Genomic DNA, 20658 nt, shown 5'->3' with positions numbered 1-20658 from the left:
CCCTCTTTGTCTGCTGTCCTGGACTAAAAACCTTCTTTGTTTTTCTATCTAGATTCCTCTTCTCCTCCCCGTACTATTTCTTTCTGTTTCTACAAAACAAACAAACAAACAAAAAAAAAAAACTCTTGAGAAAAGGTGCGTCTCTACCGCTTTTACTTTTTACTCCATCTTCCCACCGTCCTGTCAGTTTCCTCCTGTGTGTGTCATCGTGTGTCTTCTGCGTTGCATGAAGCTCGGTTTGATAAAAGGCTCTTAGTTCTGAGGCTAGGACTCGGGGGAGCTTAAGCCGTCCTGATTCTGACAATGACAAGCATACCCTTAGGCCTGACAATTACGCTGCTTCCTGCATGTGAGAGCCGTGGCCACCTGGGAGCACATGTGGTCCTGACACCATATAAGAAAGCTTTTAATCCTTCTAGATAAGACTCTACAAGTAAACAATTCTTTAGGTCGGGAAAGACAAAGATTAGGACGAAAAACAGTTATTGTTATAGGAAATTATTGTGTAAAATTGCGTACATTTTGAGCCAGGAGACTCACAGTATGCACAGAGGTTGTTTTAATGCATTAGTTTAGGTGTATCTTAGGTACAACGACCACTCATAGATGTTTGTGTTTTTTTTTGTTACAGGAAGGCGTTACCTACATTGGACCCCGGGACCAATTTGAAGAGCCACAAATAGGTAGAAGTTAATATGCAGACTGAGAGCTCTAGATTCACGGCATACACAAATGATAGCTAGTATTTGAGAATGAGTAGCAAACCCTAAAATGTGCAGTTACCTTTTCGTTAACTGCTACTTTGGATGCTGAATTATCTTGTTTTTTTTTGTAGCTGTACGTTGCTGGCTTCGGTATATTTTTCTGTATCAAAATGTGTGAATGTGTCTCTGGATTCTGTTTATAGTCCTGCAGGGCAGTGCCAGCTGTGAGATTGAAAACCACAGGGGTGTGGTAACGCTCAGACCGCTGCCGGCCTGCGTCTGCCTGCTCAACGACAGAGAGGTCACCGAGGCCTGCAGACTGGCTCAAGGTCAGTTCATATCTGCAGGAAAACACTTTGTTCACACCGTCTCGTCCCAGTGGATGTTTCTCCCACCAGTGACGCAGAGTTGATATTTTGGACAGAAAAAAAGAACAGCGCGACTGCATGCTTTCATTTCTTATCTGAGCCATCAATTTAATCAGAATAGTATGGAAGATAATAGAATTTTATTTTTTTTACTAAACAAGATTCTAACTTTTAACTGCCAAATGTCAAAAGAACATTTGACTGAGGTGTAGTTCAAATAAGCAGGGGAAAGATTAGATATTTTCTGCCCTGCTGCTTCTGTAGAACGTACTGTCAGTCACAGAAAATATGACCTGGGATGCATGGAGCAGTGTAGTAATAGTACCTGTCTGTAATTGTTCCTTTATAGTTGATATCAAGTATAGGTTAGTCTACAGTTATGTCTGCACACATATACACAAAAACATTCATCACCAGATGTGGGTCAAGGTGCAGATATATATATATATATATATATATATATATAAATATAATACACACACACTTATATATGCCCAGAGTTGTCCCAAGGACGATAGTGCAGACACACACTCATAAACACTCTTGTTATATACAACACACCCCACACTCTCTGCACACACCTGTTTCCTCAGCTCACATTCACACAATGCTACAGGCTGAGCACGGCATGTGATAAAGAATGTGTCGCTCTATCTCCAGGGACAGTGATTACCTTAGGAGGAGTGCATAAGTTCCGCTTCAACCACCCGGCAGAGGCAGCAGTCCTTCGGGAACGGAGGCGGGTAGGTGCTGCTCACCTGAAAATGAAAACAATGCCGTTAATTAAGATCGCAGTCGTGATAATGTTCATGATGAGCAGATGATCAGGCTGTGTGCTCAAATGCTGATGATTAATTTCAAAGTTGTTGCTGATCATTTCTGCTCTGAAAATAGTGGCAGGGTCGATGTTGTTTTCTTGTAACATTAAAATTGCTACTTTTTAATTGATTAATCCGTTTATTTTTGACTGTTCTCAGGCCAGTGAAGGTGGCATGACCTGCACCTACTCTGATTTTTGCCCCCTGACTCCAGATGACGGGTAAATTCAAACACAAAAACAATGTCCTTGGGCAATATTCATCACCCTGTGTACGTGTGTGGTGTACAGAGAGATCCTATTCTGCAAACACCCAACATGCATATTTGATAAAAGTTAAGAGATGTAGCAGTGTCCGTGTTGCAGAAATAGAGCAATGCTTCATGTGTTTCCATTAGCCCCCACCTTTTGAACAATCCCAGGTAGCTGTTTACAGTTCAGACTCACAGGTTGCTTAGTTACAGCTGACAGCACCCTCCACTAAACCTGCTGCTTTATCAGCAAACCTTAATCCCAGCTTTCAAGCTATACTTTGGTGAGGTAAAAAAAAGAGGCTTTACTTTTTTATAATTAGCTTATTTCTTCATTGTTTCTCTTTCTGTGTGTCTATGCCTGTTGAATAGTGTCAAAGAATTGAAGCTCCCACAGCAGCTGGGCGACTGTCTCTCGCCCACTGAGGAGCCTGCTGTCAGGCAACGAGTAGAGGAGCAGAAGCGCTACGTGGAAAGTTTAAGACAGGAGATCCAAGCTGAGCAGAGACGGACAGAGAGGGAGCTGGAGAGGGAGCAGGCCTACCTTCGACAGCAGCACACAGAAAGTAAGCATTCTTTCTGCAATCTCCTGTATTGGTATTACTTGTGCAGACATCAATTACATTTATTAATTAAATCTGTTTTTTAAAATCAAAATAGATATCAAAAGTATATCCAATATAGTGAACAACACTGTGTTTGCAGAAAGATTTAAAATGTGTATAAATCACATCTTTTTACAGTCCAGCAGTGGATTCTTCAGGAGAAACATCGCCTGACATCTGCAGAGCAAATAGTCACCCGAGAGTCTGGAGTCCAAGCAGACCTCCTGCCTGCTCCGCTTCTGGAGAAGCTAACAAGCCAGGTGTTCAGGGACCGGAGAGATTCTGATGTGGATTGTCCATCCCTGGTGGTAAGGGCCAGGAAGAAGGCAGTGCAAGATGAGCTACTAAAGCATCATGCCCTGTGCCGCGCAGAGAGCCGAATCCGTCGGAAAAAGCTGCACTACCAGCTGGAGAGAATCGCCAACAAGCGGCATCTGTTGGATGCCAAGAGAGAGTTACAGCAGCTGGAAAAGAGGCTTCCTGCAGGACCAGAGAGCCCTGAGTCTCCCGAGCTGGGGTCCCCCTCAAAGGTCAAAGAAAACGCCTTTGGTCCTCGTAGACACTCGTTTTCAGCAGATCTTTTGTCCCGGCTCTATCCACACCGCACGCCCATCTTCAAGTAAGTATGTGGAGTCAAATGCATCAGACATAGGAAGCAACTTTACACAGTCTGTACTTTTTCTGCAGCTTTGATTTATGTGTTGTTTTGTAGTTGTTTCTACTTTCTAAACCTTTCCTAAATGCAAATCTCCTCAATTTTGACTATACTTTTTCTTTGTCTCCTATCAACAGACACTTCCTCAAGAGAACCAAATCCACAGAAAGGACTTTAAATCCATCCACAACATCTGATTCCATTGGCAGCAGGAAGTGGGTTTCGGATGAGTGTCTTCCGCGGGAAAGAGCCCAAAGTTGTTCTGGCTCTTTCTTCTCTGGACAAAACCAGTCCAGTAAAGTAAGCTCCCCTGAAAACATCACACAAACTGCCAAAGAGGAGCCACAAGCTCAGCCGTGTCTGGGACGGCCAGAAAGAAAGCCTCTGCTGCCAAACCGAGACTTGTCTTTTAAAAGAAGATTGAACCAGAACGCAGCTGTGAGACTGAAATCACCACTCGGAGCTGCTTTACTGCCACTCAGCAAGGAAAATATACAGGGATCCACAACAGACAAGCCAGATTCTGAGAAGGGCTCTTCTATGAGCGCTAAATGCTCCTACAATGCAGGACACAACCGACTAGAAACCATCAGCAAATCTCTGTCTCATTCTGTTGGGCCGAGGATAAAAACTGTTCTGTCTAAAGTTTTCAGAAAACCACCTGCGAAGGGAGGACGAGTCCTTAGGCCTCTTGGGAGGATAGCAGGTAAATTTCCCTGGAGACAAAGAGCAGACAAAAGTCTTAAAGACACAAAAATGAGTCAAAGCCAAGTTGCTATTAAAACTGCCGTCTCATGTGAGGAGCTTGATCAGAGGACTATGTTTGAGGGTGTCAGGCAGAGGCGGTGGCATAGCACCGAGGCTTTGATGAACAAGACCGGCAGATGGATAGACAGACAGCAGGCTTTGGTTGGGTGGGAAGAACACCAAGAAGACAGGAACGAAGGAACATCAGACTGCGAAAGCCTTTTCTCTCTCGACTCTCTGTCCTCTGCTTACACGGCAGCCCTAGTGGAGCAGCTGAGACACGAGGAGACAGCCCCGAGTGAAACAGAGAGTGAAGACAGTGAAATGTCTAAAGATTCATTGACTACAGAGAACAGTGTGACATTCTCAACAGTGCAGAGAAGTAAGCAAACAGTGGTACCAACTTACGCGCTGGTGAAAGATTCTGCCCGTTCATCCATGCAGAGCAATACAATAGCAGAGACCAGTTTGGTTTTGGACTGTTCTCAGAAACCTCGTGTAACCACAACAGATGCATATTGGAGCCAGCAAGCCCCTTTAAAGATGAGACTAATTGATACAACAAGGAAGCCCACTTCTCAGAGCTCATTAATGGCAGATCCCAGAGGCAGAGACGCTGTACATAAATTGGCTGAGGACTTTGGGAACATGCAAACCACCTCGACCAGCAGCCCACGCTCTCTGAGCAGCTGCAGTGTGAGGGAGCCAGAACACTTGCTGGCTCTCACTGACGCGTGGTCCTCCACAGATGCAGCTGAGAGTCCCAGGATTGACAGGAACTCTCTGCCTTTCCAACGAAAATTAATGCTCAGACACGCAGAGAGCAGCAGCAGCAGTCCAAGTCCGATTAGTATGAATCTCTCTGACTCGCAGAGTGGATTTAGAAGCTATAGTTCTACCTCCATCAGCACCGAGGATGTAAACATTACAGTGCAGGAAAACAGCCTGGAGGTTTTAAGGGACTCTCAGGTTATTGCGACACCACAAGATGCATCGATGTCAGGTAACCATGAGGATGGAGCATCTTGTGTAGAGCACTTGGAACAGTCAAAATATTTTAGAGAAACATTTACGGACGGCTCAGACTGCAGCACAAATCCATTATCTGTGCCCACTTCAGATAAAACTGCTTCTTTGTCACCAACAGAGATTCTCCAAACCATACAGGCAACATCAGGTTTATTTCCGGAGTCTACAGTTGCGTCTGATACGGTAGCTGCTGACATCACAATATCCTCTGACACTGAAATGTGCACCTCGGGCTTTCCACCACTTGTGCATTTTTCTGCAAATTCCACCAACCACGTTGAAATGGAAGAGCTGCCCGGTGCTGTGAATCCTTTCAGACCTTCCATTAAAGAGGAAGCACCAGATCCCATAGCAGAAAAGGTGAGAGGTGCACGGCACTATCATTTACGGAACATTGAAGATGTATTAGTTGCATTGGATGAGACCAAAAGCACCCTGCTGTCCATTGAACTACAGCAGGAGGTTGTTAAATCAGGTTGTAAAAATTCCAGGAAGAGGAACAAAGACCAGCAGGATGCTTTTATGGGCAGCCTGAAAATTCCAAAAAGGGACGACAGCGGGGAGTTGCTAACTTTCTCCTTTACACCAGGTGACAGCGTGGAAGGTATTTGGCCCGATGGCAATAACAACAGCAGCGACTCAAAAAGGGAACAGTCGGCCGCGGAACCCGGCAACCGTGGATTTGATTTTGTTTGTGTCGATGACAATGTTAGACGAGACGCAGTAGCTTCAGGTGTGCTGCCGGTTTCTGATGCCAGGAGCAGGCAACTTGAACCAAGTGGTCAGATCTTTGAGCACTCTGAACATTTGCTTGAACATGGGGACAATAATTCAAAGAATGGTAACACAGCTAGAAATAAAGAGGTAGTTGAAAAGGGAGATGTAACACTGAGAGACGTTTCTGATGAAGCAGAGGGGGGTGAATACCAAACTGCAAGCCTCAGAAAACATGAAGACAATGAAAAGCACAGATGCAAGTCAGATGCCATTTGCAGCGCTATTGATCTGAGGATATCTGAAGTGGTGAAAGAGCATATGAAATTGTCACTGGCTGGCAGAGATGGGGCCCAGAAGAGGAGTCAAAGTCTTAATTTCTTGTCATCATATACATGCGGTTTTAGCTGTAATGGCGATGAACACAGATGGACACGTGGAAAGTTGGGAGATGAGAAGGGTAATGATGTGAAAGAAGAAACAAACGTATGTGGAACATCAGTGGAGAGGGTGATGAGTGACAGTACGCTGGCCACAGCTGAGCAGCTGGCATCAGAAATGTCAGCTGAATTAAGGACCAGCAACGAGAGCAGCCTGCATCGATATACTGAAGCAACAGGAAACATCGACGATGCTCCTAAGAAGCCAACTTTCAGTACTTGTGTTTCCCAAATGTCATCTAGCACAAAAAACAACATCGAGTCAAAGCTGAACCTGATCAGCAAAAACGGGTGTGAGCACTCTGACAGCTCTACTTCAGAACCAGTGGCTTCATCCGATCTGGAAATCAGTAATATTTGCCCCAGAAACATGGACAGTCAGACCAGTTCCAGTGCCCCTGCTTTCAGTGCTGATCTAATCGCTCAACTCCAAGCACAGAGTCCCAGCCCACAAAATCCCCAAAACTACAGTGGAACACCTCCCACATCAAGTCGTGCAAATGTGAGCGGTGACTCTACTGTTTCAGAGGATATCGGTATGGAAGTCGCATCCAGTGGTGCCAGAGGGGACAATTATTCATCCAAACAAAACTCACCAAAGATGGTTCAAAATCCACAAAATGGTTCTGAAATACCTGCTGCCGGTAAGCTATTAAGTGACGGGGGGTTACATGAGTTCAAAGCTGACAGGCATTACTGCAGCCAGATCTCTCATAACCGTGCCCATGAAGAGAACGTCGAAGTGGACCACAGGTTAAGAGATGAACCTTTCATCACAGCACAGGATCAGCTCGGCTGTCGACAAATGTGTTCCGAGAGCTTGGCTGAGACTTTTGTTGTCAACATGAATTACAAAGAGAACTCTGATGAACATCCTCAAACGAGCAGTAGAGATGCTTGTGCGTTGAGATGTGGCAAAGAGGCTTGGATGAATCGGTCCCTGCCACGGGATCAGGTACTGTTAGAAGTGTCGACATCTGAAAGTGCTTCTGCGTCTGCTGAAGAAGTCAAAATTCCTCTGAGAGGTGGCATTAAAAATGCAGTTTGCTGCGGATCTTCCATTTCTAGAGATGCTAATGTAAACACGGCCGGTGTTACACCAGGTAATCCTGCTCCCATGCCTAAAAAAAACAAGACCAAGAGACTCAGAAAATCTAACATTCAAACTTACTCCCCTTCTTCCTCTGACTCTTCTCTTAAGTCGTCAGATGAGGATGAGGGGAGTAAGAAAGCCACCAGAATGTACCACAGCAGGCTGACATCCAAATGGGTTAAGCTGGGCACTGAGAATAATGGCAATGCAGAGCGTTTTACTTCAGTGTCTGCAAGTAAATCTAAAATTATCACCTCTGATGGGATTGCTGGCAAAAGTGAGGTTAAACTTACAATTTACACCCAAGAAAGATGCTCTTTACATCCTCCCACAGTGTCCCAGAAGAAAGAAGAGGAAAAAATAAGCCTGTATGCAGAGAGAAATGAAGAACAACATGCACCAAAATGTCAGGACTCGCCCATTCATTTTGCATCTAGCGACATCAACCCTTTTGTTCACCACTGGCAAGACAGTGACTCAAACCAACACTGCTTTAAGAACCCAGCATTTGGAAGTGCTGCTGACCTATCCTGCAAATCTCCACTTTTAAACAGCTCTGAAAAGCGTATAACAAGGTGCTGCAGTGTTGATAATGGTTTGAATGGGCAGAACTCTCCTTTTAACTCCCACCTTAGCACATATGCCACCAACAAGGGGCTCTCCAGTACACTTAGCAGCATGGAGGATTATAAAGTCAAAGCATCCTCACAGCTTCCTCCATGTCAACAAGCATCGGCGGACATTCACAGTCGCCTTGCTAGTCTGACAGTAAACAGCAGCTCTTCAGGTAATGATATTTCTGGGGGCTTTGGCAACAGCTCCAGTCAAGTGGATGAAATCATGTTTGTATATTCATCTGAGCAAGAGTCTCAGGCAAGCAGCATGCAGGTGCAAAGGAGGAGGACTTGTGAACACAGTACTCAAACAGAGTGCGGGCTTCAGGCAGTTAATAATAACAGCAGCAGCAGCAGTGCACCAAAGAGGAAAGATCGTCACAAAAGGAGCAGCACTGATGTTCCCTCTTCCACGAAAAGCAAAGTGGATATTAAAGAATCACCTACATGGGCCAGTATGGAAAGCATGTCGGCTCACCTCTCCAAGCTAATCAGCAGCACTTCTGACTTGCTGGGAGACGTCCAGGGAATGAGGACAGGTGAAGTCCACAAGTCAAGTCCAAGAAGGAGCTTTAACTCTCCAAATCTTAGCATCTCTTACACTGAGGTCAATGACTGCACACAGAGAGACTGTTCGACTCAAACAGCCTCGGATGTTGGGATCCAGACTGAAGAGCTGGTAGGCCCATCGGAGAGTAAAGCTGTTGTTCGTCCAGCACCCAGAGAAAACTCTAAACCTCACGAAGTCAATGTGATCGTGAAAGTGATTGGATCTGAGGTTGTCAGCATTTCTCGAGATCAAAATGGGCAGTGTGTTGCGAAAAGTCAAACCTACGCAGACAAAGAGATGCAGAGTACACCTGACCTGCGGTTTAACAATCCTGCTGCCTCTCAGTCAGAGATCGACCCTCTGGAAACACCTCCGGCGATAACTGCTGTTGATTGTCACAGGCGTGTAAGATCTGCCTCATCTCGCGTCTCGAAGCTGAGCACTCCAGAGGCGCTGGGCCGCAGAAGTGCTGTGATGTCTGAAATTGGCCCCAGGTCATCAAAGAACTGCTATCAAGAAAATCCCAGCCCACCTTTAACAAAGGGTCCGTCTACTGTGGCAAAGAAACATGCCACGTACACAGACCGTGCATCATCTCCCATTATTACTGTGGGAACAAGGTCCTGTAGCAGGCAAAGAGGAAAACAATCAACAGTCTGTCCTCCAAAATATAGGCTTAAAAATGCACACGCGCCCTCTGAGGAAGACAGCCTGACCCTTCCTTCTGTTTCAGATGGCAATCAAAGTCCCAGACAAGATTGTGACGTTTCGTCTCATAAATCAGAAACCGTATCGCTTGAGATTGTGAGCAAAGTAATTTGTTCTAGAGAATCGGATAGGCGCTCTTCAAGCCTTAGATCATCACTGGACAGATGTACAGACATTAACAAGAGGGATGCGAGCTACGTGGACGAGGACGACCACCAGCCCAGCTCCAAATGGCAGGTGACCTCCCAGCAGTGGATGACCTCTACTTCGTTGAGTGGTCTAGTTTTGCAGAACCACATTTCTCCCACATTAAGTCCGACTGGTGTGCATACGCAGCGGGAGTCTAAATACACAGTTGATTCTGGGGGTTTTTGCGTTGATTCCTACAGTCCGTCCCCCGTCAGTGAGAAGAGAGACCAACTTAAAGAGGATGACATTATGTCAGTGGTGCCCAGTGAGTGCAACACGGAAGTCCTTGTCAACATGGAACCTGCCACCAGTGAGTTTCCCCGTCAAGGCCAACAGAAAGTCCCAGAGGACCTGCCCATGCACAACAAATTCACCAACTGGTCGGGCGTCAATCAGCAATCAAAGTGTTCAGACAAACTGACGACATTGCTGAGGACTGACCGCAGACTCCGTGCTGAGTGGGGCGAGACGGAGAGTGCCGGTTTAAATGCTGTCGCCCACGGTGACAGAAGAGCGAAAGAGATCATGAAGCTGCGGCGGGAGAGAGAGCAGGTGATGGCGACTTTTAACCTCAGCACCAACCCGACGCCTCTGACCGTGGAGCTCACAGAGGCCAAGCTCCATTATGGGCTGGGAGAGACGGATGCTCTGTTGAAGATGCTGTCCCCAAGGTCCAAAGAGGAGCCGCAACCACCGACCTCCGCTCCTACCAAACAGCAGCTGTATGATAGGTAAGCATAGAGTTGACCCAAATACATCTGGGCAAAGTAAAACTCATCTGAAAGTAAAACTCGGTCAGTAGCTTCTTTGTGTAGAGTTGCATTAAAAGATTCATGTAACTTTATACACTGCTTGTACCGTAGCAGTTTAATTTTTAACCAAAAAATCTGATAAACAGCATACTTGTGTATTTGATTTTTTTTTTAATTGTTGCAGTACAGTATTTTATTTTTGTGCTCCTCTCAGGCACCGTCGGAGCATTGAGGGCTTGAGGCAGGAGAGGGAGGAGCGCCTCCAGACTTATCGACGAGCTCGTAGTCTGAGTCCCAGCAAACATCCGGGCTCCTCTCTTCAAGAGGCCGTTTCCTCCTCTGAGGGGTCTGCTGCCCCGGCCAGTCGGCGCCTGGAATGCCTTCAGCAGCTCCGCCAAGAGGTGATAGATGGCACCAGGTGAGACGCTCGGTTTCAAAAAGTAGCAGCACAATTCCCATTTGAACAATAAGATATTGACGGATAATTTAAACAGATTTGATTAAGCAGGATGGCGGGTTTCATTTTTGCTACATTTTCTGTACCGCAGATTTCCAGATCCTCAAAGAGAAGAGGGACCGTATCCATCTGACATTGAGCAGCTGTTGCGTGACTATGGCCGAGCTCGGGAAGAAGCCAGGACGGAGATCGCGAAGGCACGAGAACGACTGCGAGAGAGGACAGAGTTGGAGAAGAGGAGGCTACAGCAGCAGGCCCTGTCTCAGGAAATTAAGGTCAGTTATCACAGCAGAATCTTAATTCAATTTCTCCATGTGTGATATGACATATTGGTTCAGACCTACAGAAAGCAATTTCAGATCGCCTTCAGTGGTGTTCAGAAATGAATGAAATACTTGACTTTTTTTTTTCCTTGTTAATGAAATGCAAGTTTTTTTGGTTCCTTTTCACCACGAGCCCCCGACCTTCCCTTTGTCTAAACAATGAGTGCATGGATGGAGGACAGCAGATTGCAATGCCCAAATGTGTGATGGTCCAGTGAATAACATGGGCTGTATGAATACAGTAATCTTGACTCCAGCTGATTCATTGTATGCAGGACGATCTAAAGCATCGGACACGAATCAGCAACAGCACTTTGTGCACGGGATCCAGTCTAAGTCTGTCCTCTGGACCAACATCAGGCTATAACAGTGGGAACACTGCTCAGCTACTGCATTGCAACAGACCAGTATTAACTGGACAGGTCGGTACATTCAATTAGCGAAATACAGTGAACTTGAAAAAACTAGAACTGTTTGAGAATGTAAAAGGTAGGATGTTGTACAGTAGATAACTCAACACCGTGTCTTTGTTCAGATCACAGGGTTAAAGGACGAAGGACGGAAGCTAACGGCACGCCCTCCTATAAATGGGACTCAGAGTGTGAAATCACAGCGAGCCTGGCTGTCAGCTCAGGGTAAGGGCAAAACAGTCACTCACAAACCTCCAACAGACATGGAAAAAAAACTGTTGTTCGGTTGTTTGGTCAGAAAAGTCTGAGTTATAACCATTCCAACCTTTTAAATTTTTTTCCTTCTCTGGGGAAACTTAAAGTGAGGCACTGATTTATACGACGACATTTGCCACATAAATGTGCCTGAGTTTTGGTTGACTTGCCCACTATTTTTGCCAAGGTCTCTCACCAGTGTCGGTCAGTATGTTTACATGCACAGTTTAGTCACCATGTTTAGAGTTAAAGCTGGCCATTTAATTCTACATGCACATGGGAGTTATTGATCAAAGTATGTCCAACGCCGCGACACTAGGTGGCGAAATGCCCCTTTTCAGCTTGTTAGTATTGGGCTTCTTCCTTTTATTCTGTTCTATTATGGATTAAAACAAGTAAGAAATGACTCAGCTGGTGGCACATTGCTACCATGCTGGGTGTTGAATTGGACTGCTCGACAGTTCTGTAAAGTGCTGCACACCTTACTGTTTTTACAAAACAATGTGCCTTTTCCATTCTGGTTACTCTCTGTTGTTGATATCTGCTGTTGCTCTTGGTTTGATCATCTTCCTCACATCTGTGTTTAAATCGCATCTTAATATCAATGTGTCTTATCAGATGTCAGCCTTGAGCCACGTGTCAGCGGGTTTGAGCCGCTGATGACTTCATCTCCATCACCGACAGCAAGTGCACGCCAGCGCACCGCCTCCTTTGGCTCCTCCTCCTCCATATCTGCAGCCTATCAGGACATCACATCCAGTCTCCTAAGTCAAGCTCTGGCTGAGGTAATGCGAACAGAAATTCAAAAATGATTATTCATGTTCTTTCCGCTCTCTCTAATGTTTTGAGCGAAAAGGTCCAGCTAGTAACCGATTCTGCTTTGAAACAATTCTCAGTTTGTGGCTCGTTGCTTTCATATTTTAGTTTAGGAATTTGACCGTGACGTCCTTTCTCTCCAGGTCCGACTAGCTTCTTTTGGGGATTTGGGCAACCTGGTGATGTGCAAAGCCGCAGCAGGCTGGAGGTTAGTTTGGCCATTTCCAGTGTTTGATTTTGTCCAAATATCGTCAGCCCTCGGACAATTTCTAACCATCTACTATATCTATACGTCTGCTTTAAAACAACTGAGACCAGTGACAAAGTTAAAGAGGTAGTCCCTTTTTTATTTTCACGGGGCAACGTGAAGTACTTGTGAGCAGTTGTCAGTGTCCTACCTGCAGTGGAAAGCAGTGGAAACAAGTTGCAGAGATTTAAACAACGATCTTCTGGAAAGATAACAACTCTACAGTTGGTAGCATCTCCTTCACCAAATAACCAACAGCATGTTTATTTAGCTTCCCCAAGAGTGGTGGCTTTAGCTGAGTCGATAGCTAACCGTTGTTGTGGATCTGAGATAAGCCTTATGGCGCTTCTTCAAATCGTCGCTCCTAAAGGATGCTTATTGTCACCCAAGCACAATATGTATTTCACTGCGAGTGCACTTGTCTCTCTTTTTGCTTACCAACTGAAAACAATCTGCAAATTTCCATGATCTAAATGGCCTTCTTCCTGCTGCTTCGCTGCACATGTGCAGGATTGACTGTTTGCTGAGCAGAAGAGACGCAGAGTGTGTCGGGGATTATCTGTTTTGTGGCAACAAAAGGCCCAACCTGACACGGTGAAATGTCAGTAGTAATCATCTGCTTATTTGAGAATGTACTAGTTACCACAAAAAAAGTAATCTGAGTATTCCAAACACAGATTATGGATATTTACAACACTTAACTTGCTGTAGAAGCAATAATTAATGAGTGGCTGTGCGCTAATTGCACAACACCAAACGTACTTCAGTTAAGAAATAAAACGCTGTCAAAGAAAACAACCGTCTGATTAAAAAGGTAACGGTGTAAAAGTTTGCATTATAATGTTAGTTCTGCACACTTCTCACTTTAAAGACATGCTTCACCAGTGTGATTTACGTGCTAATGCGTTAGGTCTGTATTTGTTTAGGTACCAAGGAGAAGAACGAGGAATTCAGGCGTTCTACAAGCCTTCTTCCAGCCCATCCGTCCACGGTTTTCTGGGGGTTGGGGAGCTGCATAGACCTCTGGATAGTTTATGGAACGTAATCTGCCAGTTGTCCAAGGCCCACATGTATAATAAGTCAGTCCATTCTGTGTGGACCCGACCACTAGATGACAGCACTCAGCTGGGTGAGCTACTGTAACATTCCTACCCAGTTTACTCTTATGTCCTCATATTGGTAATGTAAATGAGAATAACAGCTCATTTAATCCATAACTTCATTTCACTGATCTTTACAAATTCAAGGTGTTTGTAATTGAGAATTTCTGCATCGTGCCACTTTGTGCTTCAGTGATGCTTGAATTGCAGGTTTTTCACCAACCAAAAAAAAAAAAGATTGTATAAGATATTATGAATTTTTATAAGGCCGCTTGGATTTTAAATTAAATCTTAAAAAGCGCCGCTTACAGCCGAATGCATTTGTTATGAGAACTTAATAAGGCCGTGTCTCATAATGAAAGTAGAAGTCAATGACATATTGATGAATAATAGTTATGTAAGATTAAATTACGCTGTGCAAACTCTTGCACTGCGTAAATGTTTCTTTTTGCTGAAATCTGAAAATAAATCATATTTATATATTTTTTTTGTCTTTCCAGCAAAACCTTTTATATTATTGCAAGAACTTGAAAAGGCGGTGCGAATTCACCTCGGTTGCATCTGTGTCCTTTGTCTATCTGTAGTACAGCACAGTACAGTCTCATTCATCACTGCCAAGTTTGTTGTATTGCAGAGCCAAGTCCACTCTCACACCTGCTGTGTGTTTGCATTCAACACATTGCATCATTAGGCCCTTCTTATTTCATCTTCTCTGTTCCGTTTGAATTCTGACTGACTGTTTCTACGCAAAATGTAAAGATTATTATTCAAAATGTCATTATGTCACGTCGTGAATGTATTGATTTCCTTCTGGAAATGGAATGAAGGCTGCTTCTTCCCCATGTAAAGTGTTAAATGTGACTTCATCTCTGTATTTCTCTGCAGTTTACATACTAACGGACCCGTCCGCCTGCCACCTCAGCCAGCCGCGGGACTTCTGCTGCATCAGCACTGAGTCCAAACAGGTAAGCACAGCTGAACAAATCAACCCGTCAGTCCAAGTGATTGCAGCCGGTCTCCCTCGAGTTGAGGCCTGCGGAGCATTTGCAGCGTTTTGTGCGCTTTAAGGGAGAAAATTTCATTTGCTCGTTTTAGAGTGGCGGGCGAACGGCAATTGAACAATATGCAGTTTGTTATCCACAATATGTAGAACATGCTGTTTAGACACAACACACGCTCCCCAAGCACCCTGCGTAGAGGCAGTGGGTACGGAGCAAACCGCGTCAGCTGTTGGTTATCAATGTCAGTGTAGAGTCGGCTGATCAAAAGGCTGCGCTGCCTTTCTTTGATGTTGTTGTTTTTTTTTTTGTTTTTTTTTTTTTTTTTCCTCCCTCTGCCTCAGGGCGGCCTGTGCGTGCTGGCGTTGCAGTCTGTGTTTGAGGAGTCTCTGCCTCGCCCCAGCGTAGACGCCATCAGAGGGGAAATGATGCCCAGTTGCTGGATCCTGCAGCCAGTTCGGCGAAGTGGACAGGATGTCACCAGAGTCGTATATATGCTACAGGTGAGATCTTTTTGCTACAACCGGCCGATGTGCGTTCAGCTGCCAACTCAGTAAGTACGTGCATCGATGACGCAGCCAGTAAGAGGGTGCAAGCTTTAAAGTACATTCCTGTAAATTTCAGATGTTTGGGTTAATTACTGGCATTGATTACCTTCAAGTGCTGCGGAGGGATTAAACTCAGTGAGCATGATCTGTTTAGTCTTGTGAACTTGGAGTTCATCTTATTTTTGGGTGGGGGTGTGAAGAGGATTTAAGAAACACCCAGTCACATGGAATTTGTTGAAGCACAATAATGGTCCAGGAAACAAGCTTGCACAGCTAGAATGCTGCAGGAGGTGGTCGTGACGTTGACTGTGCTGACTGATCGGCTGTGCTGATCTACAGCAGGAGGACTTTATGGCTCACCGTTGGCAGGCCCCTCTCACTATTACTGAAATTAGTTTTATTGAGCAGAGGCTCGTGAAATCGCTTTCTATCATTTCCTCTTAAGTTAAAGTTTCCAAATGCAAAAGCTGACACCCTGTAGTTGAAGGGGACGGAGGCACGTCTAGTCTTCAATAAAATCTGTTCAAAATGTTTGGCTGTAAATGTCTTCCGTCTGAAGAATTCATTCACAGAACTAAATGCAGATCAAATGTCATTGCTGTTTCCTTTTGTCCTCATTCAGCTGGACCTCGGAACCCCATCTTTTCCTCACCGACTCTTGAACACTGTTGCCAGGAGACAGGCAGCTGTCATCGCTGATCTTGACACTTTCCCCTCTACATGAATCCACCGAACACACGGAGGCGAATTAGCATCCAGCACTTAGACTGTCTCCAGCATGGCGTCAGGCACTCTTTTGAATTTGCACCTAAATGATATGTACTTGACTGTTTTTTGTTCTAAGGGCACTGTTGCGTTTGTATCCAGACACCAAGTTGAAGCAGCTTTTTTGTACGAACGTTTTTGTTTGATATGAATATTCTAATATTTGCACCTGAATGCTTCTAACAGTGTATTTTACCAAAGATTGATTTTAGCTGCAGATTTTGCAAAGTGCATTTAAGTTTAGGTCACTTTTAGGAAGCTTCCTAGGAATTAAAATACAATTTTATTCAATATTGTAGAATTTAAATGAAGCTGAAGAGGCATGCAAAGAATAGCCAATCAGAATTACACTGATTTATTGTATATATTTACTGGTAATGTTTCTATTTATTCGTTACAGATCGATATGGGCAGTGTTCTCAGTGTTTTAAATGCACACACACATTGATCCAGCGCTTCCACAGATGAACTCAAACTATACCCAAATCGAACAAAAGAAATACAACATTCCCTGCTACATTCGTGTATCTGCAGTATTTCTGCAGGCAGGGCATATTTCTCCACTCAATGGCCCTCATTTAGCAGAAAACGGATTTCATCAGATATCCTGCAGCAAATAGATAGAAAAAAACAAACAAAAATGTAAGTTATGCATTAGATAGCAGAGCCACGCGGTCAAAAGGTAGACACTACCTGAAGGAATCAAAAGAAAAGATTTTGTCCTGTTAACTTTACTTGAGGTTCATTTCTGGGAGCGGCGCAAGTGTCAGCCAGCTCTCACTCTACAGGAAACTGAGTTGTGAACCCGGGAGACCCAAAGTCGGAAAGCCACAACCTTTTTTTTTTTTTATGTAAAAAGTTCAAAGATGAGCAGGCGTATTGACTTTGAAACAAAAGGGGCTGGCTCGTTCCCACGTTGTTGTGTCCCACAGGTATGGAAAATGCCACCCAGCTTCTGTGATGATGCTTTCATACAAAGCGCTGAGTTTTATGGGCCTTTATCTTCCCTTGTTTATATGGTATTGTATTTATTTTCGTTCCCCCCCTGCCCTCTGTTTGAAATACTGTTGAATGTGTTTTATAGATGCGACAGATTTTTATAAGCAAAGCACAGCACTGTGTTTACAGCTTGCACAGAACTTTTTTTTTATCCGTTCGTTACTGTCACAGATTTAAAAAAAAAAAAAAAAGGGACTTTGTTTTGGTTTGTACCGTGTTTAAGCTATGCAGAAGCTGATCAAAGACAGGGGTGCTCGGAGTCCAAGCTGGCTCACCTGTGCTCGCATCTGAAGCCATATTATTTCCACTAGCTGAGGGTTCAGGAATGTTCCTCGGCTCTGGTTTGTGACTAAACACATTCCTAGGAGGAACCAAAGAGACACAGGTCAAGCGAAGGAACAGTGGAGACTTTTTGTACAGATTTGTTTTTTTTATGTATAACTATCTATTTTTTTTATTTTAAGTGTGTATTTCTTTTTGTAAAAAAAAAAGTAATTTATATTCTGGTAATGTGTTGTAAATGTGCTTTAATAAAGATGCAACACTTTCTGTTGCTAATCAGTTTTCATTAGCTGTTGATGGAAACAATAAATATTTGTAAGTGCAATTTTGTTTTTTTAAAATTCCCCTTTTTCACTTTCCAATGAAGTGCAGTTTTACCAAGCACAATTTTGGGGTGGGTGGGGGGGAGTGGGTATCACACCCCACTTACTTAAACAGTGTTGCTGTACGGTTGATGTTGGGTTATTATGCTTAAAATTGGAATAATTTTTGGTCAAATTATGGCCAATTTTGGGCTTTCCTTTGCAAAGTTCTTACAGAAACAGTACAACCATAGTTTAGACTCCAGGCTTGTTGTTAAATGTCGAAAGAAAACCATAAAAGCACAAGAAATATTAAATCGCGTGACTAAAAAGTGACACTGAACAAGATATGGAAATATTGTTATAGAAAGTTTATATTGATACTGTGGATGGTAGTATCACTCCATCACCGCACCTGCACACTTACTGTAACTTTATAAAAAAAAAAGTCCATTCCGGGCACATCAAATAGATGGCACAACTGTGTGAGATATTAAAACTGTTTCTCATCCAGATTATTTTGCTAGAAGAGTTTCATTGAGGCATGTTTTTAGTCTTGTTCCCTGACACCTGTTCCCAGCATCACATCCTCTGACGGGTGTTTTCATTCCCAGCCGATGGGACACTCTTCTGGACTTTTATACATGTCCAAACTTCTCTCTGCCCTGGGTGTGGAATACAGCGGCAGCGGTGGAGGTGACATTTCTATGGTGGTTTGGGAGGGTGGTCGGGTGATGTGCGATTAGAGCCCGGGCGGGGCGGGGTTCGAGGGGGCGGGGGGGTGGGGGCTGGCTCAGGAGATCAGAAGCGGCTCTGCCATTTACAGTCACCAGCTCTTGTCAGGAATGTCCGTCCCCTGCGCGCACAGAGATCATGTACTGGATGCGCCAACTTTATTTTTAACCCGGCAGGGTGGGTCAGTCACTGGCTTTCGGGAATGACCGTGGAGCGCGCGGCGCCTTCAGCCCCTTTCCCTCGTCCCCCGTGCTGGACCGTGCCCTCCTCGCGCAGCGGAGACCTACGTACGCTCTGACCAGGACCCCCGCCGCTTTAATGGGATTATAATTGCTTTACTGGCAGGGAGCAGGCTGAAGAAAAACACTTTCGGACAGGACAACATCTCCAGCAAGTAAGCGTGAATTGAAAACAGAGCGAACTCATTTATTAACTCAAGTTATTGCTCTCTGTACAAATTGTTTGTGTTGGAGGACACTGAATGGTGCACCTGTCGTGTCCTCAACTGTTGTTTTACAAGTTTTCTCAAAACCACCTGTTGGTCCTGGTTACCAAAAAAATATGACGTAGTTTCTAAAGGCAGCTATTTCAAACTCGGTGTGTAAGTTATTGACTGTTTCCTTTCGTTAAGTGACGCCGCTGTTATTTCTTGACGTGTAAGTTTGTTATCTTGAACTGTGAGAGGGCAACTGCGAGGTGCGCCTACGAAACTGCGCAAAAGCAACCCTCCGCGCGCTACTGCGCGTGCAAATGTGCCCTTGCCAAAACGCACTGTGTGGTAACTAAGTCAGGAGGAAGTGCTCGGATAGTCAAAGTTCAAGGCACTAATATTAGAGTACTCTGTGAAAGCCTTGCATTTGTAAACATAACTTGAGCGTAAAACTTTTTTATTACCCTTTCAAAGCAAACGTAGCTCTGCTCAGAAATATCTAACAGGTCTATGTTCTTTAATGGAATATATTAACCGGTGCGTCACTATATAAATTCAATTTAATTGTCAAGTGGAGCCACTTTCTCATGCCCTTTGAGGAGCTCAGTCCCCAGCGGCATGCTGAGCACACTTGCAATACCCAAGTGAACCGCAGGTACCTGTGATATGAAGCACTCCACTCATGTTTATCTGAGCTTGTGTACTTTCCACAGTTGCTCTGATAAAACACTTGCACGAATACATTTTCCATTCTTTCCCTAAAGCAGCATGTTTGCTTTTGAAATGAGATAGAAATGAACAGTTCCCCTGCACAAACGGCTCCTTCCCTGCTTCTTCCCCTTAAAAGGGCACATGTGAGAGTGTTGCCCTGTCTGGATAAGCCGGGCCTTTGGTGTAGACACACTCCAGGAATAGTCTGCTCTCTATCCCTTGTACCCTTTTGTAAGATCATGCTCTGTATTGTCACTGTCAAAACAATACTGACCACAACAAAGAAGCTTTCTTCACAGCTTATGCACATGATCGATCTGCAGTCTTGGTGATTCTTAATAGCCTGTGTTTACGCTCAGTATTTGCTGTTTTCCTGAGAGAATGTTAAACCCTCTGAGTAACTGTCAGTCACGTTGTGTCTGTGTTGGTTTCCAGAGTGCCAAACTAAGCATTGATTACATCCAGAACTCTGTCGCCTTTGTGTTTGTCTCAGATTCACTCTCAGTTGTAGCACAGGCCTCCTTCTCCTCAGTCCAGTTGCCGCTGCTACACGTTCTTAAACACGCACACTTACACGGTTCAGGTCACACACATCTTGGACACACCCATCTCTTGTTACATCTTCTTGACTGTGCTGCTCAGAATAATGTGCTTCCTCCACGCTGCCTAATGTGTGCTGTGCTGCGAGCATCAGCATACAGCTGCGAGAGTAGTCTTTCAAAGTTGTAGTTCAACCCAGGTGCTGCATTAATGTTCTTTTCACAGAAAAATAAGCAACAACAAAAAAAGTTTCCAGAAAGCTCCTAATGCTGCCGGCCTTCAGGTGTGAAAGCCTCATTCACACCTTTTAATGATTTTTTTTCCCCAAGTACTTCGCTGTTAGATATCTGCAGAGCTGCTCCCATAGAAATCCAAATTCATCTAGTGTGATTGTAATGTCTTATATAGAAAATAAGAGACAAGCCAAGGTCAAGCAACACTGGGTTATCTGTGAAAATTCTAGCTGACATTTTCATCATCCCTCTTGACATTTTAAAACTTTTG

At 44.4% G+C, this 20658-nt stretch overlaps 2 protein-coding genes across 3 annotated transcripts in view; both read left to right on the top strand.

Moving 5' to 3' along the window:
- stard9 (StAR-related lipid transfer (START) domain containing 9) overlaps positions 1-17748 on the top strand; it is a 36926-nt gene extending 19178 nt beyond the window's left edge. For both annotated transcript variants that reach the window (XM_075448910.1, XM_075448909.1), the window contains exons 16-32: positions 632-683; positions 908-1033; positions 1733-1815; positions 2050-2111; positions 2513-2706; positions 2884-3364; positions 3538-10215; positions 10451-10654; positions 10785-10968; positions 11292-11438; positions 11552-11651; positions 12300-12466; positions 12641-12705; positions 13671-13873; positions 14730-14809; positions 15187-15345; positions 16013-17748. In XM_075448910.1, coding sequence (XP_075305025.1) covers positions 632-683; positions 908-1033; positions 1733-1815; positions 2050-2111; positions 2513-2706; positions 2884-3364; positions 3538-10215; positions 10451-10654; positions 10785-10968; positions 11292-11438; positions 11552-11651; positions 12300-12466; positions 12641-12705; positions 13671-13873; positions 14730-14809; positions 15187-15345; positions 16013-16114 — 9087 coding nt within the window. In that variant the 3' untranslated portion in view covers positions 16115-17748. The remainder of the gene's footprint in view (positions 1-631; positions 684-907; positions 1034-1732; positions 1816-2049; positions 2112-2512; positions 2707-2883; positions 3365-3537; positions 10216-10450; positions 10655-10784; positions 10969-11291; positions 11439-11551; positions 11652-12299; positions 12467-12640; positions 12706-13670; positions 13874-14729; positions 14810-15186; positions 15346-16012) is intronic.
- An 804-nt stretch (positions 17749-18552) lies between these two features.
- Positions 18553-20658, top strand: part of sptb (spectrin, beta, erythrocytic) — a 41990-nt gene continuing 39884 nt past the window's right edge. The window contains exon 1 of the mRNA XM_075448467.1: positions 18553-18867. The gene's annotated coding sequence lies outside the window, so the exon portion shown is untranslated. The remainder of the gene's footprint in view (positions 18868-20658) is intronic.

This window comes from Odontesthes bonariensis, chromosome 17 (assembly GCF_027942865.1).
Source record: "Odontesthes bonariensis isolate fOdoBon6 chromosome 17, fOdoBon6.hap1, whole genome shotgun sequence".
NCBI lineage: Eukaryota > Metazoa > Chordata > Actinopteri > Atheriniformes > Atherinopsidae > Odontesthes > Odontesthes bonariensis.
The sequence above is the reverse complement of the archived record's forward strand: the minus strand, read 5'-3'. Positions and strand labels throughout refer to the sequence as shown.